The following is a 25856-nucleotide window of genomic DNA, read 5'->3' as shown; positions in this document are numbered from 1 at the left end:
GTTGAACTGACACATCTGTCTACTGCCACATTAAGGCCAAAAGAAAAAGAAAAAAATAACAAACACTTTAGTATTTCTTGTCTGTTTCAGTACAGTCAAAACAAATGTGAAGACCAAGAGAAATGCTTGTCACATCTTCATGTAAGAATCAAATTTGAAATTTAATTCTAGTTACCAAAAAACTCATAAAGCCAAATGTTTACAAGAAAAAAGAGTGCAGAATCTCCTTTTTAATAAAAACCATATAATGAAAATTAGATAAAATGTAAAAGCTTTGCCTGAGACAAAACCAAATATTTTCACATATAGTTCAATAACCTGTACATGAAAAGGTGATGCTTATTCTATTCTGAGTGACCATTTTATAAAAAAATTTTTTTTTCATAAAATGTCTGCTTCAAACAACATGTGCACTTGATGTTGTTCTCTTGAATGTTACTTTACACCAGGATAGTATTGCATTGTACAACATAAACACTGCCGTTGTTGAGCAAGTTTTGAACCGTCCTTAATTTATTAATAAACTGGCCACATTTATTTTATTATTAGTCTTTTATTCAGCAGTATTAGTATATTCTAAAGTGTTGCTGGTTGCTTCAATACTCGTAGCTGGACTCAATTAGCTGCTCCCTACTTAAAGAAACTTAAAGTGCTTTGCTTAAGCATCAGGCAAAGCGTCGGCAGATCTACTGTGTAAAGATTGCGAATCCATCGAGCAAGGACATCAAACAAAGCAGCTTGACACTCGTATTTAACAAAGGTAACGTTTTTCCTCTTAATTCTTCTTCTTCAGCATGTTTCTAACAATACATTTCTTTTGTTAACACTGAGGCATTTCTCTTGCCCCTTTAGCAGACAATCTAATTCTACTTAATCAAGCCACTTCTTCAGACACCTTCTTTCTCCTTTGGCTTGTGGAATTGCCGGTCTGCAGTCAACCAAGCAGACTTCATTCCAGTTTTCACCACCCAAAAGTATTACCAAGTGATGGCTGTGATAGAGACATGGATTCGCCCAGAAAACATAGCAACACCAACAGCACTTTACTCCAGTTTCAGCTTCACCCATACTTGCCATTCCACATGTGGTGGTGGAACGACAGGTATCCTTCTGTCAAATAACTAAAGTTTCAGCTCCCTAGGTGCTGTATGCAAATATATTGCCTTTGATTACCATACAGTTAACTGTCTCCCATTCTGTTAACATTAACATTGTTGTTATTTATTGACCTCCAGGTTTTCTCAAGAACTTTCTCAATAAACTGAATGAACTGCTCTCTTCTCTCCCAGATAACAGCAGCCCACTTCTAATCATCAGGGACCTGAACAACCACCTGGACAATCCTCCTGCTACAGACGTTCTTGCTCTTCTTTCTTAGAGGAAGTCAAAGGCTTAGGCAGGTCTGGATAAGTATCAGTCTCTTCTATCATCTGTCTCTTCTGCCACCATCATCTCTAAGGTATGTTTCTATCAGACCAGTATTAACAGCACTACTAACACATGCTCTCTTTCCTCCACTTTCACCTCCTTCCTTCTTAACCCTGCTCCACCTTCTATTTCATCATCGTTTACTGCTGATGACTTTGCTGCTTTCTTCCAGGAAATGCTGGCTGCAGTCAGTTGTCAGCATCACTGTCACTCATTATGCCTCCTTCCAAGTGTCACCAAATATTTTCTCCACTCTCTGCCCCTGATGTTTCCAATCTCTTCTCAACCACCCCACTACCTGTCCACATCTCCTTCAGAATATCTCTCCCAGTCTCATTTTTACAATTATACACATCATTAACACCTCACTCAGCTAAGGTACCTTTCCATGTTCAAACACGCTTTGATGACACCACTCCTCAAAAAGACACTTAATTCATCCAAAGTTACCAAATACAGGCCTGTCTCTCTCCTTTCTTTTCCTTCTAAAACACTTGAACGCACTGTGTCTACTCAAGTCCCTTCTTTCCTTTTCAGAAGAGATTGCTCAGTCTCAACCAGTCTGACTTAATAATAACCAATCTACTCACACAGCTGTACTAAATGTGGTTGACCAGCAAAGGTTAGCGAGAGCTTCCAACATGTCATCATTCCTGATCTTTCTAGATCTCGCCTCTGCCTTTTACACAGTCAACCATGGAATCCTTCTTTCCACCCTCTGTGACCTTGGCACCACCAGGACTGCTCTTGGATGGTCTGAGTCCTATATCTTGGGCAGATCCTACCATGCATCAGACTTTCATGGGATGCCAAGGGGTTCAGTGCTGGGTCCTCTACTCATGTTTCTTAACACCACCTCACTGGGCCCCATCATCCAATAACATGGTTTCTCATATCAGTGCTATGCTGATGATACAAAGCTATGCCTCTCATTCCTTCCTAAGGACAACACATGATCAGCTAGTCTCTGCATGTCTTATTGGTATTTCAGCCTGGATGAAGGCCCAGCATCTACAGCTCAACCTGGGAAAGACAGAGCTTCCTATTATAGCGGCCAGTCATTCTGTTCCACTTGCCATCTTAGCATGGCTTGGCTCATTGTCACTAACATCTGCCAAGCAAGTACGCAACCTTGGGGTGGTCCTGGTCAGGATGGAATGCAGTATGAATATCACAGTTTCTTTTTTTCATTTGAGATTTTACAGTGCCTTCTACTATTTGAAAGCACCATTATGTTTTATTGCTGACACTTGGTTGGAAGAGTTTTTTTTAATTGTCTTTTTAATGTGGCAACAAAAACGTTAAATGTACATATTAAAAAGTTATAGTCATTTTATTGTTAATCATTTTAATATTAGTTATTTTAAAAAGCCGCTAAGATACCCGGTTTTGTGTCTGTACAGCTTATACTTACCCTTTGTACAAGAATAGTCACACGGTTATAAGTCTTGCATAATCATTCGTTGATTTGTAACTATGTCAATTGTAAATATTGTTCATCTGTTTAACATTTCACTAATCTTTCCTTCACCACATTTCAACTGTCTATCATTCATGCAGATTCATTCTGTATAACATTGACATTATCTGACCTTATCCGACCAGGTATGCAGCACAATGTCTGCTCCAGGCTTTGGTCTTGTCAAATCTGGATTACGGCAACTCACAACTAACAGGAGGACCTGCATGCATTATCAAATCACTGCAGATGGTCCAAAATGCAGCAGCCCATCTTCTATTCAGCCAGTCAAGAAGGGCACATGTCATTCCTGTCTTCAGGTTGCTACATTGGCTCCCTGAAGTATCACACGTTAAGTTCAAATCCTTGATACTTGGCCTGCGGAGCTGTCAGTGGGTTAGCACCTGTGCATATGGAGACACTGGTGAGGTGCTGATTTCCTTGTGATCCATTCAGGTCTGCCAATGAACAGCACCTGGTCATGCCACCTCTGGTACCCTTGGTATCAAATCTCAATCCAGGCTCTTTCCGTGTGTAACTCCTACTTGTTGGAATGAGCTTCCCATCTTCATCCAAACTACTGACTCTCTCAACAAGTTTAAGAAATGATTGAAAACCCTGTTATGAGATGGTCTGTCAAATTTCTAATGAATGTTTTTTGCACTGTGGATATCTGTCATTTGGTTAATTAATCGTTTTTTTATGTTATGCTAGGTTTGTAGCTCTTTGCTTGTGGTGATCAACTATTGGAACTTGCCCTGCTACACTTATTCAGAACAGTCCCCAGACTGATGTGACTTGATTACGTTGACCTCCATTATAAGTTATTTTGGATAAAGGCTTCAGCTAAGCAAATAAAGGTAAATGTGCATTCAACCTTGAGTTTTATTAATCCTGAAATTGAGAGATGTATCATTAAATAATACATGATAATCTGTTTAATTCAAGGTCCTGAAAGGACCCAGCAAGTGTTTGCTGACATTAGAGTCGGCTTACCATCACAAGAGTGTACTGGATAGTGTTAGTAGTGCATCCCAAACTCAGTCTTTTTATTAAAATGTACTAAGCACTTACAGTATAATGGGATATATATATAACATTTTAACAATTTTCAGCCTGATTTTCATTCTGCTTTTCCAGGTGTTCTGATTGTTTAATTTATTATCCACTAATTAGCGGGTCTGATGCTAAAGTTATTGCAGCCTTTCATCATTCAGTGTTGTTTACCGGGCTGTCAGTTCTGTTTGTTTTAATAATCATTATTAAGATACAATGAAAGGTGCAAACTGCACAAAAAATAACAAACTGGGCCAACAACAAAAGAGAGGTGTGCATTTAAAGCAAAGTAGAAATATTTCTAAATGTATTATAAATGTAAAAATCATACTGCTGTGCTTTTCTAAAAGCAGAATAAGACAAGGGAAAAAAGATCATTTAAATAAATGAGATCAGTTATTATCACTAATTAAGAATTTGGTTTGAATAAAACCCTGCAGCCACAGTGGTTCCTCAGGACCATGTTTGTGAACCACTGCCCTAGAGGATGGTATGAACACGCTTCTTTCCTACTTTTAACATTTAGCATAATAGAAGGACACTGCCAGATTCAGTTTGTTTCCATGTTTAGTTTATACCGTCTAGGGCTAAATCAGAAGAATGTTGTTTTGATCTAAACATTACTGTTCATTTCATCTTTGCAGTCATTTGTGGTTGGACTCAAAAAAGCAAGGACGTGTAAAAATGGACACACTAAGGTACATTGGAGTTGCGTTAAAATTAAACAGGGCTGACGTGAACAGAGCATAACAGTGGGTTGGGAATATTTCTACTTCATTTGAAAAAACACAGCAAAAAACGGGTACAACAAAATACAAAACAGTAAGGTATTTGTTGAACATTATTTGTCTTGATTCCATACAATCAATACTGCTTAGCTACTCTGGATATTTTTATTTACAGTCTAGAGAAAAAGTTCATAAAAGGCAAAACTGCTGATAGCTCATTGACCTTAGACTTTCTTTAATTATGACAGTAAACAAGGCCATCTCATGATTACTGGGAATGAGATTATTTATGTAGCATTTGCAAAATCTTTTTATTATTAGTCTGCTTATTTCTTCCATTTCTTTGTTAAGTTTAGCATGAACAATATGAAAACACCCTTTGAAAACATTCAAGAACACAGCTGAAATTCTGTTGAGGTTGAGATAAAGAAGACAGAAGCCTTGATGTAAGGAAGAGAGAAGTTTCAAGGTATGGTTGTTATACTCACTGATCATGGCAACGTGTTGTGTGTTGAATAACTAGTAACGAGAATTTTTCCGTACTCTGTAGATGTGTAGATATTTTTATTTTACTATTATACTGTATTGAGGATTACTTGTCTTTTGTTCTGTGTATTGTATTGTATTGACTCCCTTCTTTTTGACACCCACTGCACACCCAACCTACCTGCAAAGGGCTCTCTCTTTGAACTGCCTTTCCCAAATGCCTACTAGTTTTTTTGGGTGGAGTTTTTCCTTGCCTTCCTATAGAGTCAAGGCTGGGGGGCTGTCAAGAGGCAGGGCACTTCTTGTGTGATTTTGGGCTATACAAAAATAAATTGTATTGTATTGTATTGTATATGACAGTACAGACCTTTTTAGTCTCGTGGGGTCAGATGTGATTCTGAAGTAAGAGTGCAAACTCATTAGAAAGGGTGTAGTGAATCGGTGCAAAATCCCAGTTTCTTCAGTCCATGTGTTTTAAACCACTGCTGGGGTATCAGGGCGACAGCAAAATAAAATTGAGCAAAAGGCTTGAATCTGAGAGAAAATGAAAAGCTAAATTTGCTGTTATCCAATCGGGAGAGCAGTAGCACAAAGTAACTGAAGCTTAATAATTGTTTTGCACATTGTAATGAGTGCTGCGACAATGGACAGACCCAAACACACGTAGAGCCCTGCAGCTACTGGGCTCCACAAATTTGACAAGTGCCTCTGTCTGCTATAATATCTTTTGGCCATTTTAACTTTTGCATCACTTTATGACATAACAACAGTAAATAAGTATTGTGGTCTATGAATATACAGTGTGTTAAAACTTTACAGCTAGTTTGCCATGGCATGCTTGGATTTGCAATTAGATAATAATGTTAACTTTCTTTAGTTATTTGTTTAGATGTGCAGTCAGAAGGTGGATGTTGTGCAGCCTTCTCCCTAGTTTTACTGGTGTCATTTTAGCAGAACTGTTGTTTTAGGTGTTTTGAGTACCAAAATCTGCACCACCGGTGACTCTTTGTTATCAGCTTTCTCAACATCAGTCCGTTTTGCAGAGTGTGGCACATCGGTTACTTCAAATGCATGTTTTGCAGTTCAGATTTTCATGAATATAGCAACAACATATCATCCATATTTACCAGGTTTTTCCCTTGCATCAGGTTTTATTTATTTTTAGAAATTAGGCAATGTGCTCTCATACAGTATATCCAATAAGGTTTTTTAGAATACTTTCTGACTGTAGATGGTTCATTGTTGCTTGCCTTCTGTCAGGTCAGGTTAACAAGAGCACCTGATTTTTGCAGTTCAAAATCATTGCCCCTGCTCTGAGAGCTGCCTTCATGAGATGTCAGATTGGTTTAGAAATGTGACATTCAGTGAGCTGTGTAACTGTTCCCACCCAGTTTTAAGCACAATTCACTCATGGTTGTCTCCAGACGTGTGTGTATATATATACAGTGCAAATTAAATTCTCTGGTCTGATGAGACAAAGATTGAACTCTTTGGTGTGAATGCCAGGCATCACGTTTGGAGGAAACCAGGCATCGCTCATCACCAGGCCAATACCATCCCTACAGTGAAGCATGGTGATGGCAGCATCATGCTGTGGGGATGTTTTTCAGTGGCAGGGACCTGGAGACTAGTCAGGATAAAGGGAAAGATGACTGCAGAAATGTACAGAGACATCCTGGATGAAAACCTGCTCCAGAGCGCTCTTGACCTCAAACTGGGGCGACGGTTCATCTTTCAACAGGACAACGACCCTAAACACACAGCCAAGATATCAAAGGAGTGGCTTCAGGACAACTCTGTGAATGTCCTTGAGTGGCCCAGCCAGAGCCCAGACTTGAATCCGATTGAACATCTCTGGAGAGATCTTAAAATGGCTGTGCACCGACGCTTCCCATCCAACCTGATGGAGCTTGAGAGGTGCTGCAAAGAGGAATGGGCCGAAACTGGCCAAGGATAGGTGTGCCAAGCTTGTGGCATCATATTCAACAAGACTTGAGGCTGGAATTGCTGCCAAAGGGGCATCGACAAAGTATTGAGCAAAGGCTGTGAATACTTATGTACATGGGATTTCTCAGTTTTTTTATTTTTAATAAATTTGCAAAAACCTCAAGTAAACTTTTTTCACGTTGTCATTATGGGGTGTTGTGTGTAGAATTCTGAGGTAAAAACTTAATTTAGTCCATTTTGGAATAAGGCTGTAACATAACAAAATGTGGAAAAAGTGATGCGCTGTGAATACTTTCCAGATGCAATGTATATATTACACGTGTGGCTTCAGAGAGACTAAGACCTTCTGAACACTGTGGCACCTGGATGGGGCTCATGCCCGGCCGGTACGCCCAGGAAGACAGGAGGAGGGCTCATTCCTCCTCCAGACCGCGAGGTGGCATCTGCCCTGGTTGTATTGGGGGCCACGGGTACAGGGCTTGGAAGCCCAACCCTGTAGGGGCCCGTGGTCACCGCCAGGGGGCGTCCCCCTGCCCGAAGGACCCTGGACCCCAGTACTTCCGTCACACCAGGAAGTGCTGGGGGGAAGAAGAGAGGGAACACCCGGAGTGCTTCCGGGAGGACAGCTGGCATTTCCGCCACACTGGAGCGTGTCCGCGGGATTGCCAGTGCACACCTGGAGCACATCCGGGTATGGATAAAAGGGGCCACCTCCCTTCATTCGAGGCTGGAGTCGGGTGGAAGCAGGACAAGGTGATAGAAAGAGAGAAGGAGGCGGTCCGAAGAGGCAGAGTGGTTGGCCTGGACTTTGGGGAAGATTGGGGTTTGTGGCACCGTAATTGTAAATAGTAGTGTAAATAAACGTGTGTTGGGTGACATGAGTGTGTCTGCCTGTCTGTGTCCGAGCCAGTCTCCACAACCTATAAACTACTTCTGAATAGTACCTTTTAAATAATAAACCTACTAAAGAGTGTGCAAGTTCAAACACATGAATGTTTTATATTATAAACCGAAAAAAGTATGAAAAATTAAATAAAAAATAATAATACATGTTGAGAAGTAGACAGTCTACAGAATTAAATCTTAGTACTTTATCAAAGAGTACATTTGTTGCAGATCTAAGAAGTGGTTTTATTTTTCCTTATTACAATACAGTACATATAATACATATGTAAATTAAGGTAGTAAAGACTTTATTAAAAATAAATTATAGCTCCTCAGGAGCCCGTATCTACAATAAACAGGGTAGTTTTAAATTTGAAATATACATAACAGTACAGAACAGTTTTGAAGAGGCAACTGACTTCTCATAGATTCTCCAAAAGAACATGAAGTTGCTTCCAACCATGTCTCTGTGTTCTTGTTGAAGAATGTATTTGAAAGTAACAACAGGGGTTCACTGCACTGCCCTTCATAATTTTAAACATTTCCATCAGGTACATCAGGTCCTTTTGCGTAAACTGAAAAATTTCTGCTCCTTTAGTCTTTCCTTGTAGTTCATACCTCTCAGTCCTGGAATCAGTTTAGTTGCTCTTTCTGTAGTGACTTTTCTATAACACAGAGGCCAAAACATGTGATGTTGCAAGGCTGAGTCGGTGTATTACCTGTCATTTACTTGATGAAGACATTTGTTCTTAATTATATTCTTGGTCTATCGATTTTCTGAAACCACCTTTTGTCCTGTGCAGAGTGTTTAGGAGCCAGAGGCTCTCCGAGCAGCAAAGGGTGTAAGGCAAGAGGCGGACCATCGATCAAACAACACACTTATCCACCTGCTCATACTTGTTCAAAATGGTCAGTATACAAATAATTATTAACCCAAGATGCATTTCTTTGGGAAGAAGACCCTAAGAAAATTTGGACAAGTAGATAAGATGACAAAATTGCACAGGGTAGGTGACCAGGCCAGGGTTCAAAGCAAGGACCCTGGAGCTATATGGCATGAACAAGGCACCACTCACACATTCCATCCATTTTCTAAACTACTTACCTGGTTCTCTGGCACACTTACACATATACCCATAATGGACCACTTTATAGTTAACTGTTAACCTAAAACACCTTGTGTTGGAGGGAAACTGGAGAAGCCAACGATAAGTCCACAAAGAGAGAACATGCAAGCTTCTTATAGAAGGTGCCCAGGAGAGGACTGAAATGTACACTGAAATGTTTTTATAAAGATAACTGGATATGTCCCATACAGAGTGTCAAAATTGTCAATTTTTAGAATGTGCTTTAGAAGCAGTCGTGCATTTTTCCCAGCGTGTAGAGTCATTTTTGGAGCTCATTTTATTCAGTTTGTATAAAAGAACAGTACAAAGCAAATATTTAACATAAATATGGGTAAAACTGTCACATTGCCATTTTGTGCCATTGAGATGGACATTTTGACGTTTTGCCATGTCTGCGATCATCCTTAGAGATAGCCTATTGAGTTTTTTTTTGTCGAAGAAAGTGTTTCTCCTTTCAGGAATCTCGTTGAGCTGTCTGATTTTTGGTTTTTGACCGTCCATGTAAATGATAAACATATTTTAGACCTGAAATCTTCTGAAACATAATAATAAATAAACGGGTCAATACAGCTGTTAAAACTACTCAAAACTAGGCAGACAATGTATTCAAAGTATAAGTTACTGAATCTCGAATACAGGAGAAGTAAAACAATATTGCTGGGCAAAAAGCACACTGCAAAAACCACCACCACCAAGACTGTGATCTTCAAAGCACGAGTGTGGTCATCCTGACTCTTCATCAGGCACCTCACAATTCTGAAACAGCAAAATACAATGACAGCAAATGGAAGGAGAAATTCCAGACACACAAGAGCCATGAAGTAGTAAAGGAACATTGTGTTTTGCTTCTCTTTGGGAATGAAATCATGGCAGGTGACGATGTCGGTGTTAGTAAAGTTGTAGGTTTGCTGAGTGAATGTAAACAATGACATTGAGCTGAGCACAATGACCCAAACAAGAATATTGAAGAACAGAGCCAGGCCTTTACTTCGTAATCTTTTTGCAGCAAATGGATGGATGAGAGCCAAATATCTGTCAATGCTAATAAACATGAGGCACAGGACCGAACCATACATGTTTCCATAGAAGAATGCAGTCCCAATTCGGCATAAGGTCTCTCCAAAGATCCAAATGCTTCCCAGAAAATGATAAACAATTTTAAATGGCAGGAACAGCAAAAATAGGAGGTCTGTCAGGGCCAGGTTGATGAGCAAGATGGTAGATGGAAGCCTCTTGACTTTAAACAGTAAGACCCACAAAGCAATCAGATTGGCTGGTACCCCAATTGCGAACACCAGACTGTACAGTGCTGGCACCACCATAGTACTGACTTTGCCCTTTATCAAGGAAATATCAGTCTCATTCAGAATATACAATTTAGTTCCATTTTTAGTCACTTCCTTTGCAGAGTATGATCTGCCTAAAAAAGGGAAAAAAGGAAGTATGGTCAATAAGTTACAATACAAAAGAAGGATCAAAGCAGCAGAAACATTTTCCACCTGTCAGCAATAAAAGAACCATAATATGATGATTTATTGTAATTTTCAATATTAATCTTTCAGAAGTTTGTATTTTGCTTTTGTTTGAATTGACTATATATTTATTGTGATTTGACTTTATCTAAAATACAATACATGGAAAAAGTAGAGTTGTTTCATAAATGCAATTATGAGTTATCAAATGAATGAAGGTATTAAATTCAGTTGATACCAGTGTGGCCTTCAAAAGAACAATTCATAAAAAACAGAAGTCCACAAATGACATCTGATTGGGAGATCAGCCCAGTCCTAATGCCCACAAGTCTTTTGTTAGCCATTGTTCATAATAAGCCTTATCACCCTACATTGAGTCGCCAGTTTAAGAGGCACATCCTGTACCGCCTCACTAAGTCTGCATTTTACCAAGTCATGTGGCACCTTACAGAAGCATGTGATATAAATGAAGTTTGTGGCATCAGTTCAGTTGAGTGTTCAGTTGAGTGCTGGAATGGAATTAGTGAATTTGAACATGACATGATGGCTGGTGCTAGTTGTTTCAGTTCTAGCAGCTCCTTGTCTTGGCCTTTTCACATACAATTACTTCAAGGGTTTATGGAGATAGATGCGTAAAAGCAAATAAGAGTGATAGGTAATGCTGTGTACAAAAACAACTTGTGAGTCTAAGGTGTCAAAGGAGAGTGACAAGAATCATACAAGCAGATTGCCCAAACCAGACAAATCACATCTAAATTGATAATCGGTGTGCAGTATGACATTTAAGAATGTACCTTTTATTGGAACTGGATATCAATGGGCTACAAAAGCTGAAGAACATATTGGGGGCCAGTGTTGTCAACAGAAAGCAAGAAAGCTCATCTCCAGCGGGCACATAAGCATCAAATAAGAATCGCTGAAGAATGAAAGAAGTAGTTTTGTCAGAATAATCCATGTTCCTAACCTGACGTCTATCCAGCAGAGGTTATTCCCTCACGGTGCCATCTCCACAAAACTAATTGTGGTCTCTCACTGAAACTGTTCTGACTCGTTCTATGTAAACTTCTGGAAATACTCTTTCTTTAACTCTACTTGAATATTCGGCAATGCATATCAGCAGATCTTTGGGCTCCAAAACAGAGAAATGGCAAGCTGCTGTGCATTTGCTTGGGTGCTGGCTGGCTGGGGGTCACATTGTGCTATTAATTTTACATCCTTAACTCTTCCTTTCCCTGATTCTTCCCTCTCTTGTTTCAAGTTTAGTGCATCTTGTTGGTCAAAGTCTCACCAATCTGCACCAGTATCATTAACTTTTAATCTAATTGAGGACCCTTTTACATGGTAGTTTTGTAAGAGTGGGACAGAGGTTGGGTGTTGCAAGGGGGTTGTTGATGAATATTGCCGATATTTTTTTTCATTTTTGTCATTTGTTGTTTTTGATTACTGAAATTAAAATACAAAATGTGGTTAAAAAAAGGTTTTGTACCCTTGGAAGGATTCGAATTTTGTGCAAGCAACTTGAGTCCTTGGAACCTTACTGTTTAATCTCAACAGAACAGGCTGGTGGTGGCAGTGTAATGGTGTGTGGAAGGTCCTCCCCATACATATTAAGATCCCTGATCTCCACTGAAGAAGGACTCAACCAAAAGTTGTATATGAGTATCTTTGCTGACCAACTTAATCTCTTCATGGCTACATTTTATCCGCTCCCGGTACACGTTAAGACCCCTGATCTCCACTGAAAAAGGACTCAACAAAATGTTGTATATGAGCATCTTTGCTGACCAAATTCATCCCTTCATGGCTACAGTTTATCCGCTCTCAGATAGGCATCTCCAGCATGATAATGCACTGAACAGTTTCAGAACATGAGTTCACATTTTTATTACTTCAGGGGCCTGCAGAGTCCCCAGATCTTAACCTTATAGAGCATCTTTTGGATGAGGTTTAGAAGTGGAAAGGGCTTTTCACAGCATTACTGTGCAGCCATTCAATTTGCAGCAACTGAGCAAAACTATCATTTCTACAACTAGCATCTTGTAGAATCAGTGCCCCGAGGAATTCATGCAAAAGGCCAAAGGAGGCACAACACACTACTTGAGAAGTGTGCTTAATAAACTAGCCACTCAGTATATACTGTACCCAATAACAAAACATGAACAGGGATATTATGAAGGCAATAAATTAAGATATACTGTACACTTACATATAGGAGTATACACTTACATAGGAGTATAGGAACCTAATCAAGGACTTTGTTAAATGGTGCGACTCAAACCACCTACAACTGAACACCAGCAAAACCAAGGAGCTGGTGGTGGATTTTAGGAGGCCCAGGCCCCTCATGGATCCCGTGATCATCAGAGGTGACTGTGTGCAGATGGTGCAGACCTATAAATATCTGGGAGTGCAGCTGGATGATAAATTGGACTGGACTGCCAATACTGACGCTCTGTGTAAGAAAGGACAGAGCCAATTATACTTCCTTATAAGGCTGGAGTCTTTCAACATCTGCAATATGATGCTGCAGATGTTCTATCAGACGGTTGTGGCGAGCACCTTCTTCTACGTGGTGGTGTGCTGGGGAGGCAGCATAAAGAAGAGGGACGCCTCACGCCTGGACAAACTGGTGAGGAAAGCAGGCTGTATTGTAGGCACGGGGCTTGACATTTTGACATCTGTGGCAGAGCGACGGGCACTGAACAGGCTCCTGTCAAGCATGGAGAATCCACTGAACAGTATCATCTCCAGACAGAGGAGCAACTTCAGCGACAGACTACTGTCAATGTCCTGCTCCACTGACAGACTGAGGAGATCGTTCCTCCCCCACACTATGCGACTCTTCAGTTCCACCCGGGGGGGGTAAACGTTAACATTATACAAAGTTATTGTCTGTTATACCTGCATTTTTATCATTTTTTAATTTAATATTGTTTTTTATCAGTATGCTTCTGCTGGAGTATGTGAATTTCCCCTTGTGATTAATAAAGTATCTATCTATCTATCTATCTATCTATCTATCTATCTATCTATCTATCTATCTATCTATCTATCTATCTATCTATCTATCTATCTATCTATCTATCTATACATTAATGAAACTTCTTGTCAGTTTTAATGTAATGGAAAGCTGATGAATATCCCATCACGCACAAGGCAGGATCCAACCCTTGACAACCAAACCCATGGGCTCAAAAGGTTTGAGACTTTGGAGAAAACACCCCAAGAAAAATCAAGGCAAATTCCACACAGACAGTGGCCAGGCTGGATTTGACTCCAGTCACCAGAACATGTGAGGCTGCTTTACTAACTACTGCACCACTTTGCCACCCCAGTTAGATTATTGTGATGCATAAAAGGTGACAGATGGCAGAGACTTCCTCTTTGTTTCAAGCACACTGGGAGAATAAGAATGTGGGGATTATGCTGAGCTGAGCGGCATGTTTCCATCAGATGTCAGAATACCGTTATGTTACATGTGACTCTGCCCCAGACATTCAGTGCGCACTTTTCTTTCTGTATTTGAAACATAGCTCTATTTTGAAATCCTGTGCTTTTTATGCATTTCTCTGTTTTGGTTTCATTTCTACAGTGAACCTCTTTAAGTCTCATATTGTTAGTGCTGTTATTTTATATCACAAAATGCTATTATCATCACATCCCATGTAAAGTGAATCCATCCCCTTGCTGTAATAAACTAAAACAATTTATTGCTATCTTTAAAAGTTCATGTAATAATTACATTTAAATTCAATTCAAAAGTAAAAACAAATGTTTAAAGAATTTGCTAATGTGCATCTGTTTGTCTCTTGATCATTAGAGAGAAATAACCGACTAATAGTGTTATCAAAAACCTTCTCAAATGTGTGATTGAAGATGGCTGGAACCTATCATGACAGCAATAGACTTAAGGCAGGAAACAGAGGGACAAGTCACAAAAGCAAGCACACAGGTGTCGGAGGAAAACTCACGTAGACATCGGGTGAATATGCAGAAACAACAACCAGACGCAGGGCTCAAAGCCAGGATGCTCTACATACCACCCCAAAAACATGTTGCAACATGGAAATCTTTAGAAAATGAGCCAGTCTGACACTATCTGAAAATGTTACCCTTTTTGATATCCTCAGTGCTAGAAGATTGTTATTGCATGCAAGTTGACTCCGGGCTTTAAGATTTACAGCACACAGTATGTAAAGGTTGACCTCCTCAAAGCCTGAGAGGGATGGTTGGTAACTCACAACTAAGTAATTGTTCAACACACCCTACTAGTTAAACACAAACATTTACAGCTAGGAGTATAAAGCATTTTTTAAATTTTGTTGCAGTCAAAATGAAAGTGCCTCATTTCTTATATCTTTATATATTGATGCTGTTAAAATGTGAAGTTGTTGTACTGGGCGGCACTCTAAACTGAAGAAAAGTGGCTAAGCTCCTGCGCTACAGGAGTATTTATCCAACCTGCTATATCCTAACACAGGATCAGGGGGGTCTGCTGAAGCCAATCCCAGGGCGCAAGGCAGGAACAAATCCCAGGCAGGGTGCCAGCACACCACAGGGCACGCACACACACACACACACACACACCAGGGACAATTTAGGATCACCAGTGCACCTAACCTGCATGTCTTTGGAATGTGGGAGGAAACCAGAGCACCTGGAGGAAACCCAGGCAGACACAGGGAGAACATGCAAACTCCACGCAGGGAGGACCCGAGAAGCGAACCCAGGTCTCCTTACTGCGAGGCAGCAGCGCTACCACTGCGCCACCCACATTTATCATTAATTGATTTATTTAAGTTGTTTTGGGAAAAAGAGCACACTAGAAATAAATAAACAGCACCCAGACCTCCATTTTTATGAATCCACTTATTCTGATTCAGGGTCCTAGAGACCTGGAGCCAATCCACATACCATCAGGAACAAGACAGGAGCAAACCCTGGGTGAAGTGCCAGACCCCCACATGGCACGAAGAGATATGTGATTTCTGTTATACATCTCATCTGATCAGTTAGACTTTAAACGCCAGGGTTGTTGGTTCAATGCCCACCTTTGTCCTGCCGAGAAATGTTGTGTTGGTCTCCTGACCTGCGAGTACTCCAGTGTATTGACATCTGAGCCTGTGAGTTGCTTTGGGTAAAGGTGGCAGCTGAATAAAGGAAATATAAAAACATGTATCAGTTGTAATAGATTTCAGGCTACAGAAGGGAAAAAAATAACTTGAGCTATACATATATACCTGTATATACTGTACATACATTTGAGTTTTATTTATGTAGTTATCGCAAATGGAAAAGAACATGAAAATCAGACACAGGACCATTTAAAGCCAAAAATATAATGACAAAGTTAAAATATTATTACATGTGATTGTGGGAGCGCACAGAACATTTTTCCCTTTCAAATTTTAATCAGTACTTTCAAATTTTTAAGTATGCCAAAACTAAGATTTTTCAAACACTCCCATACTTCTCTGCCAAGTTAGCATTTTACAAGCAGTCTGCTGCAGTAACTAAGATCACTCATTGTGTGATCCTCAGCTGCTGCTTAACCTACTTAGACTCCAAGTAACAAATAAATGTGAGTAATTTAGTTGTATGCTGATCTTGAATGTCACCTTGGATAAAGGAGTCAGCCACAAATCCCATAAAAGATACAGAGCTGTTTCTAGGCTTAAGTAAGGTAAGACACAACTTGGGGCTCCTAGGCCAGTGGGGAGTCCTCAACCCACGCAGAAGTAGAGTGGGTTGGGGACCCAAAATAGATATATAGATAGATATATGTGTACAGTATAATCCATCTCCATCTATCTATCTATCTATCTATCTATCTATCTATCTATCTATCTATCTATCTATCTATCTATAAATATTATAAATATATCTATATAGTACATTTGTATATATGTACCGTATGCAGTGCTCTGCATCACACTTTTACTGAATTTATTTTAGAACACTGCTAATAGTTTTGCACATTAAAATTTCTAATAGTTTTTCACTTTAACAATTAGACAAATAAAATCCGCTTATCTAAAGCTAATAGTTTTGCACATTAAAATTTCTAATAGTTTTTCACTTTAACAATTAGACAAATAAAATCCGCTTATCTAAAGCTAATCCTCTGTTTCCAGTCAGCTACATAAAGTGATTTTTCTGTCTTTGCTCTACTTGTCATTCTGTTGCTTTCTATTGCTTCTCTTTACAATGCCAAGCTTGTAAGGTATAACATACTAATTTTATATAGAGTGTAAAAGTTCAAGAAATGTATTAGTTCAATAAAGAGTTTTTCTTACTGGGTTTGCTGGTTATCCATCCAAAAGGTTTTCCAGTTGAACAAAATATACCACTAATAAAGAAAACAGCAAGTAAAATGTTCATTATGGCACGACGTTTCTTCTTGTTCTTGCTGCACTGGCGATATCACACCAGACTCTAACACTAAGTCACTCAGCAGACAAACAAATCCACTTCTTGTTACAGGATGTGGTTGCACTAATGATTTTCTTTTTTTTTTTTATTTGGAACTTAAGGTATTTCTAAATAATTGGAAGCTACACCCAGTTAAACAGAATGACCTCAATCTGAAGAAATATGCTGCCCACAGTTTCCAAACGTTTCATTAGCGAATCAAAATGGGTCACACACGAAGTACGTCACTATTTTGGGAGAGTGTGCTGAGTGTGTGAAAGTCATTTTCTATTTGCGTTCAATTTAAAATAATTCCTTGTTATTCATGCCATTAGCAAAACAGTCGTGCCATTTCTTTTTAAAATGTCAAGACCAGTTGCATCATTTCTTTTAAAATAAACAGAAAGACCAGTTAACACAGCAGGTGCAGAAAGGGCCATCACCATCCAATACAGCTTGGTCAGGCTGTCATTATGTCCCACCATTGCATTTAGCCACTTGGACATATTGGGCATTTGGCTATAGTATATTATCAATAGGCAAAAGGAGGCTATGGCTATTTTCTTCCAAAGCACAGGACCTGTCATAATTTAAGAATCCATCCATCCATCCATTTTCCAACCCTCTGAATCCTAACTACAGGGTCACGGGGGTCTGCTGGAGCCAATCCCAGCCAACACAGGGCACAAGGCAGGAACCAATCCTGGGCAGGGTGCCAACCCACCGCAGGACACACACAAACACACCCAACCTCCAATTGTAGAAGATAAGTAGCTCTGTACCTTCCAGGTCATTCATTGTAGTGAAATCCAATAACAATGCTGCCATTTAGGCAGTACTTTTAAATGTTATACTGATCATTCTAGAGAAATGAAATATTATCATACAAATGTTTGTATTGTTTTTATAATTAAACATATGTGCAAATGTATATATTCATATTAATATCAAACACATTCACACTCTTTACAGACACATACATTTCCAACACAACATTATCAAATGCCTAAATGGGCCAAATGCACAGACATAATCATTTTTAACTTCATATTAAAGTCTAATGCTATCTCTTGGTACTACAGGCAGTCCCCGGGTTGCATACGAGATAGGGACTGTAGGTTTGTACTTAAGTTGAATTTGTATGTAGACAAAGTCGGAACAGGTACATTATTTTAATAAATGCTATTTTTGACCGACTGTAACCAAGTGCTCTGCCAATGAATGATGGAGTTTGACCTCTCTCTGACCTTTTTATTATTTCTACTTTATTTTCCATGATGATGGTTTTTCTCTTCTTTACTGTATCACCAGCACTTGCATCAGATTTATGTTTCAGAGACATTCTTGAAGGGTGAAGACAAAAGGTTAAGATGAGCTCTTCTGCACAGCACTGTACACGCTATCACAACAGGAAGGCACCAGTCATCAACAAGTCTGATGTACTGACAAGAGACAACTTCCTGCTATGTGTGTAACTGTACAAGCAGGCTTGCTATTGAGAATGACTGGGGGCGGCGAGGGGGGGTTCATCACCAGCCCACCTCACAGTCACCTCCACTACAGTATGCTGTAGAACGAACACGATGCGCCCAAAGGCGAGTAGTGAATCGCCCAACCCCTATTCAACAGGCAGCCATCTGAGGCACACTACAGTGCTACCCCCGCCGCCCTGTTCAGCCATAACCGGGTCACCGCTTGCAGCATTATCAGCCGTGTGTGCTGGGCGGGCAGTGAAACGCCCCCCTCCGTCTCCATCCAGCCTGCATCCAGTCAGGAGCAGTAGCTGAAGCGGTGTAGTGGGCGGGCAGCGAACCATCGTCCTGCACACGAGCGATAGCTGTGGCCCCGGTGACTATGGACCACAGGTCACCGCTTGCTGCCGGGAGCGGCCCGAGGGACAGTACACTGCGCAAGCAGCGAAATCACCTCCCTCCAGCCACCACTTGCAGCATCCCCAGGCCGAAGATGACGGAGCGGCAGTTACTGAGGCGCATGTGTCGCAGCTGCGTCCTCGTTCGTAAGTCGTAGGTCGGGTGTCCGTAACCTGGGGATTTCCTGTACCTTGCTTCTGTATCCCTTTCAAATGTGTCATTTTTACAGAGCAGACAACATAGCATTTTGCATTTATTCCTGTTGTTGAGGCAAATAGGAATATATGTCAAATGTTAAAGTTTAATGTTTATGTATCATTAAATATGTTCAGTTTAATGGATGGTTTTGGGTGTTATTTATGTAAATTTTAAATATCTAAAAAAGATTCTACCCTCAATGAAGAAGTTTGTCTATAAACAGAACCACAGATATTAAAATGGAGTACAATGCAATATGTCTGACTTGGCATTTCATTATAGCAGCAGTGTTCAAAGTAATAAACATTCAATTATATCAAACTAAGTTATATCAAAATAATCAAATGCCAAAAAACCTCATATTGTCATTACTTCCATCAACCTTAACTGATTAAGTAGGTTTTGAAAATGGATTGATGAATCTACTAAATCTACTAAATTTATTTTATTTGCATAATAACAATTTGTATCAATACAATTGTAATCTGTTACTCTGTTTGTTTATTTGCCAATCACACAAAAATGGCTGAACCAATTTTCATAATATCTTGCATGTGTGTTAACATTGGTTCAAGTCAAAATTTAGACTATATGATGCATTAAAGAATGAAGGCTGTAATGGTGGGCAACCTGAAATGCAGTGCTGACACAGGGACTACAATTCCCATCAGGCAGCTGCAGTAAACTGTAAGTAATGATAGGAGGACATCGTTGTTAACAAAGTTCAATAGAGATATGCAGTGGCCAAAGTGGGCTCTCATCTAATGCTGTGTTCACATGAAATCAAAGTTGTTGATCTCTGATTTGTTATGTTTCACCTTTCACGTTAGTAAATTCATGTAAATTTCCAGTCAGACTTTTAAGAGAAACACGAGGTCACTGTTGATTTGTTATTTGGTCTGCAAAAAAAGCAATTAAACAGCATTTTTTGTGATGATAAAGAGCAAAATAAATGTTTCCAAGTACAATTCAAACACATAAATTGCATTTCTGGCTGACCAGGTCATATTTTTTATTTTACTAGGAGGCTCTGCCACCTGCTCTCTTCACTCACTAACCCCCCGGGGCAGGCACTGGGCACCCACTACCTCACAACTGAGCTGCTCAAAGGATGTTGGGGCGTCGCTCCATTATGGAAGTGATTGTATTTAAAGAGTCTGTATATTGAAGAGTATGCGGGGTGTGGGAGGAAGACAATTTGGTCCTTAGTTATTATAGACAGAAAATCAGTTGAATATTTCACTACAACTGTCTGTTTTAAATACCATCCGTCCATCCATTATCCAATCCGCTATATCCTAACACAGGGTCAAGGATACCAATGAATAATAAAATGTAGTAAAAAGTAAAAGTAAAAAAGTAGTGTAATAAAAATAAATTTAAAAATTAGATTAACGCCTCATCAAAAACTATGAATTACTTTATCCTGCAACTTGTATTCTATAAATGTTGTTTTTTTGCATTTCTGTTCGCCTGTTGTTTTGGATATTTTTGTCTTTCTTGCTTATTGGACATTCTCTTTATTCTTGATTTTTATTATATGCTCTTTTTTGTTCATTTTCTTTTTTTCAACGTTCATTATCAGCTCTTGTCACTGTTTTTCTATCGTGATCTAAAATTCAACATCCTTGAATAAATAATTTGCTTTTCTGCCTGGCCATTATAACCGACTGCATGGAAGGGCGAGTTAGCAGCACTGAGAGTGTCGCGGGGTGGGATGGAGAGAGGATGTGTGCAGTAGGAGTAATGATTGGGCGAGTGGTGTGGAGGGGAGTGGTCAAGGCTGAATAATGCGGACTTGATGGAAAACTTTTTCAATATAATAGAGGGATATTATTGACTAATGTGAAAGGTCAGCATTATGTCACAACTAGCTGAATTCGGAAAGCTTTGTTTTCTCCAAGTTTATACGGCATTGATATTTAATTAATTGCTTAGAAACACATATTTACTGTCTGTCCAACAGCAAGTAAATGCAGCATAAGATCACAGGCACAGCATTTTCTTCTCAACTAATCTATATAACAATTTCATTGCCCTTCTAGATTGTTTAAGATTTTTTCCATCCTCCAAAAACCTCTTAAAACTTCACTTTGTAGATGCAACTTCACTTGTGAAACAAAGTTTTACATCGATTTTGTGAAATTGTTGTGCTTTGCTTTGTTGTTTTGCCTATTCTTTCCTTCATATTTCTATTTTTCCTTTATTTTCTCTGTATTGATTTTGAATTAAATGGTTGTATCTGTCATGTTCTAAGCAAAAAAATAAATTAAATAAATTATATAAAATTTATATTAATTAAAAAATTTTGAAAAACTGTATGCAAAAGGAAACTTAGCTTTTTCGCTCACGACTACCTATTATTTAGTGATGTTATATGTAACATAACCTAAAGTGGTGACGCTGCATTTTTTATCACAGCAAAACCTTGCATTTTTTGAAAAAGCCAACATCATTTCTAAGTGCAATTGAGATGAGACACAATGAACCAGAAATGCTTTTTAGAGCATGCCAAGTCACCATTAGCAGTATGGTAGAGAGAGCATGACTGAGGACAATTTTAGTAATGTTTGCTGTTTCTTGTTTATTCAAGTCCAGTTACAATTTTAGGCATTGATGCCATTCCAGAGTTATGATTTTTAGCAATTTCTGAATGAATCAACTTTGAGTCATGTTTATAACATTATTGAATGCTGCCACTTATGCTGTCTCCTGTTATAAAATGGAGATGTGCAGCAATGTCTGTGAACCTCCAATCCCCTTGGCACACTAGTACTGTGAAACTATGAAACCACAGTAAACTAGGAAATACACTAGGAAGTACCTTTTACAGCTCCAACCCAGCAAGGAGTTACTGTAATTATGGAATTAAATCATTGCTATGATTGGTATCTGTCTTATTTTTTCTAAGTCCTTCAGAGACTATTTTGTTGTTCTTTGTGAGTAATTATTTTCAATTCTGACATTATTATCGCCTAGTTATGTTGTTTTCTAAAAGTTATGATTACTTTCATTCTTAGAGGGTTGTTAGGATTGTGGCCTGCAGAGGGCGCTCCAGCCACCCAAACCTGGCACAGACAGACGCAGGACACAAGTTCAGCACAAACGTTTTCATTTTTTTCTTGTGGGAAACGTTTTCCCACATTTCCCACCTGCACCACACAGTCCCAGGCGCAATAACCACAAAAGCACACTTTTTTCTTTCTTCTTTTCTTTTCTTTCTTCCTCTCTCATGTCCTTCGCCTCCACTCCTCCTCCCTCATGTTTCATCTCACTCCCTGCTGACCCTGGCTCTCGGAGTAGTGGCGGCTGGCTCGTTTTATAAAGCACTCCAAATGTCCACTGATCTTCTTCCGGTAGCATTTCTGGGTTTGGCAGCATTCCTGCCACGAAGGGCTCTGCCGATCCCACAGCTCCCCCTGGTGGCATCCACGGAGCCCAGTAGGGCAGCAGCGAACTCCAAATCCCAGCATGCCCTGTGGGAATCTAAGGAACCACAACAACTCAGGGGGGCTGCCCTCCAGTGTCCCGGGGAAGATGATGTCCTGAGCCCGCTCTCTCCCCCAAATTCCTGCTTGGCCACAGTCTGTGTGAACAGGGCATCCGTGCTCTACTACATTAAGCAGATTTCATACTGGATAAGATGATGGTGATTTGCAATATTACACATAGCTTCTTGTCACAGACATAACCACTTAGAGCCCAAGGTTGGTAGAATCCTCTTTTTTCGTTATCTTGTCTCACATCTAAGTCTTTGCCAAGTTCCTTAACAGAAGAATGGGGAATTTCCTCCTTAAATTTTAAGAGAAAAAAAAAATTTCATGTAGAAATAAGTAATTTGTACTGCTTACATTTGTGAAGTCATAAACACTAAAATTAGTATAGAAACCATTTGTACTGTACTGTACTAAATTACTCTAGTACTCTCTTAATGCAATGGAAACTAAACAAACAACTTTAATTTAGTGTCTAATGCAAGAACCATCCACGGCAGTTTGCAAGAGCAGATCCAGAGCACAACTGCTTGTCACACCACACTGTATACTGATAGGTAATAATCTACAAACAAAAGCCACACCACCCTTTACTTCTGAGTAGCATCACGCACAACTGTCACTTTTCTGGACACATACACAGACCTGCCCATTTCATTATGCGGATTAATAGAGCTGTGTATCATGAACCAATTCAACATCTTGCAACAGACCATTATTGTAGCCTTTCTTAATTAAGAGCATGGAAGATAGAAGTATGCCATTTTAAAGGTAAAGCAGTGTTCCCCTGCAATGTGAACAATGTAATGTGGTATTGGGAATCTCCATCACGTTGTGCTATCCACTGTCACACTCTTCAGCATCAGTGAAACCAAAGAAAGCATTATCTGCTGCGTGGAGCTCCTGTTTATAGCTTTGCATTGAAAATCTCTGCCCTTTTCTTAAATTGTCATGAGGTTTGTCAATGGCAGCTATCACTCAGTTCTACCCACCCTGCCTTCTCACTCTGCCTGTGAAAAGCTCCCCGCTGGCTGCTACAGTACTTTCTTGCAAGCCCCATGATAGGTACTTATTGCCAGCAGTATGAGCTGGCAATCTATCATTCCAATGGGCAGCTTCAGTACCAGCTGGACAGGAGCCTATAAAATGACTCCCACAGTCACATGATCTCCATTCTAGTGTGGCCAAATGAACCAACTTTCAAAGGATAGTGAGCTACTTAAAAGAGTGACGAAAAGAGTAAGAATGCACAGCACCACAATATTATATTATATTATATTATATTATATTATATTATATTATATTATATTATATTATCAGTCAATCATCATCCAACCCGCTATAACCTAACACAGGGTCACGGGGGTCTGCTGGAGCCAATCCCAGCCAGCACAGGGCACAAAGCAGGAACAAATCCCGGGCAGGGCGCCAGCCCACCACAGTATATTATATTATATTATATTACTAGCCAAGATAATAAAATAAATTTCAAAATATTTGATATTTCTTGCCCTACATGTACTTTTAGTGCCTTTCCTCTGTATCCTCTGGTGTCTGAACTTCTCTTCACCAGGGCTCTATCTTTCGAGTACGTTTTTGTAAATCCTGCTTCTCAGACTCTGTCATTTTGAGACTCTCTGCTCACCTGTTGTCTGATTTGATACTTTGCAACTTAAAAGGCGACGCTCAGTGTGCCTCCACTGCCTTTACTCCTCCTCTTGTATTACACACTTACAATTCCTCTTTCGATTGCATTACCAAAGCCAAAGTAACCAATTGGATTATTCAAAGGGAGATCTTAGAATTTTATATTATGTATATTATTGTATATTACATACAATTCCCACCAGGCAGCATTAATACCCCAGTGGCTCATGGGAGGGCAGTATTATCAGCACACATAAAACTTTGAACTAGCCAAAGCGGGATCTTATTTGAGACCGCAGGTATAGTGTTTTTTTCTAAACCAATTTGGTAAGTTTCATTGTCTTGCTGGATTGCAGTTTTGATGAAGAGCACACCTTTTTGTCTTATTATGGGTTGTGTTTAGCAATGTTGAATTTCCGAAAGACAGTTTTCTTCATTTATTTTCATGTAAACCCTTTTCTGAGAAATATCTGGGTGCAAAAAAGGAGTGCATTGTTGCCAAACCATTTCCTTTACTTCCCTCTAAAAACTTTAAAAACCTTTAAAACTACAAGATACATTTTTTAGTGAGTTTTATTGTTTGTGAAATCACATGCAAAAAATATTTACTGTCAATATTGCAAAACTGTATGCAAATGAAAAAAGTGGCTGTGTTGCTATTATTTTGTGATGTTATATTATAAGCATGTTTAGAAAATCATAGGACGGTTTGATGGATGGATGGATGATGTATGGTTGGATATTATACATAATTAAAGGAGTGAGATTGGAACCGCGAAACAAGGAAATTGTATACTTTAATATTGTTATTAACTGCAATAGAGAAAAGTCACAATTAAACAGAATGAAATGCGAGTTTTTAGTGTTTGCTGAGTCGCCGTTCAGAATGTGGTGAAAAGAGAACAAATGAGGACAGCGTTAGTACCTTTTACTGTTTTTTTAATAGTAGACATGTATTTTATGATGTGTTAGTTATAATTTTGGGCTTTTAATCACCATCCATGGGTTCAATTATTCATTAGGGCATCCTGTTAGTAAATTATACATTTATCAATTCATGAAACCACACTAAATCAGAAAATATGAATCAGTAGCATTCATGGCTCCTACCCAATTAGGGAATCCAGTTATATATGAAAAGAACACATTCCCGGCTTACAAGAGCAGAAAAAATGATTGTTATCAGTGAGGCAGCGTAGATGGCAGAAAGGACACTAGCATTTCAGCCAGCAATGTTAAATGGATCAACATTTAAAAAACAAATAAATATTTACTTTCTTACCTTAACCACTTATATACACATACTAGGGCAACATAGGGTTACTTCCGCTAGTCCTATATATAAATGTCTATGTGTGGAAGTGTGTGTGTGTGTCTGTCTGTCCGACCCAGAAGTGATTGGTGGAGTCAAGGTAAGGGCTCCATTCCGGATGATACACAAGCGAGGCCAGCACATCGGCAAAACAAAACCTCCCTATAAAGAGTCACTCGCTTAGCGGCTAATACAGAAGCGGGGTGAGCACATATCGGCAAAGCGGTATCCCTTTTACTTTTCCTCCTGCTGCTAATACACAAGCGATGCGAGCACGTCAGCAAAACGAAACCTCATAGAAAAGAGATGCCCAAAGTAGTTCCTTTCAATTACCT

At 39.4% G+C, this 25856-nt stretch overlaps 1 protein-coding gene across 1 annotated transcript; it reads right to left on the bottom strand.

Annotated features, from left to right (window-relative positions):
* Window positions 1–9513: 9513 nt before the first annotated feature.
* On the bottom strand, window positions 9514–17201 carry LOC114660147 (proteinase-activated receptor 3-like). The gene is made up of 3 exons (XM_028812649.2): window positions 16885–17201; window positions 15640–15738; window positions 9514–10536 (listed from the first exon to the last, which is right to left on the bottom strand). The coding sequence occupies exons 1-3, from the start codon at window positions 16967–16969 to the stop codon at window positions 9521–9523; spliced, it is 1200 nt and encodes a 399-aa protein (XP_028668482.1). The 5' UTR covers window positions 16970–17201; the 3' UTR covers window positions 9514–9520.
* Between the last annotated feature and the right edge of the window lie 8655 nt (window positions 17202–25856).

This window comes from Erpetoichthys calabaricus, chromosome 11 (assembly GCF_900747795.2).
Source record: "Erpetoichthys calabaricus chromosome 11, fErpCal1.3, whole genome shotgun sequence".
NCBI classification, from domain to species: Eukaryota; Metazoa; Chordata; class Cladistia; order Polypteriformes; family Polypteridae; genus Erpetoichthys; species Erpetoichthys calabaricus.
Note: the sequence above shows the minus strand (reverse complement) of the source record. Positions and strands in the feature narration are given on the sequence as shown.

What these genes read in the sequence shown, in the direction of transcription:
- LOC114660147 (XM_028812649.2), bottom strand. Translation starts at nt 16,969, where the DNA reads ATGAACATTTTACTTGCTGTTTTCTTTATTAGTGGTATATTTTGTTCA. An exon ending in ATGGATAACCAGCAAACCCA is followed by an intron (nt 15,739 to 16,884) that starts GTAAGAAAAACT and finishes TCCTTTATTCAG; the next exon opens with CTGCCACCTTTACCCAAAGC. An exon ending in CATTTCTCGGCAGGACAAAG is followed by an intron (nt 10,537 to 15,639) that starts GTGGGCATTGAA and finishes TCCCTTTTTTAG; the next exon opens with GCAGATCATACTCTGCAAAG.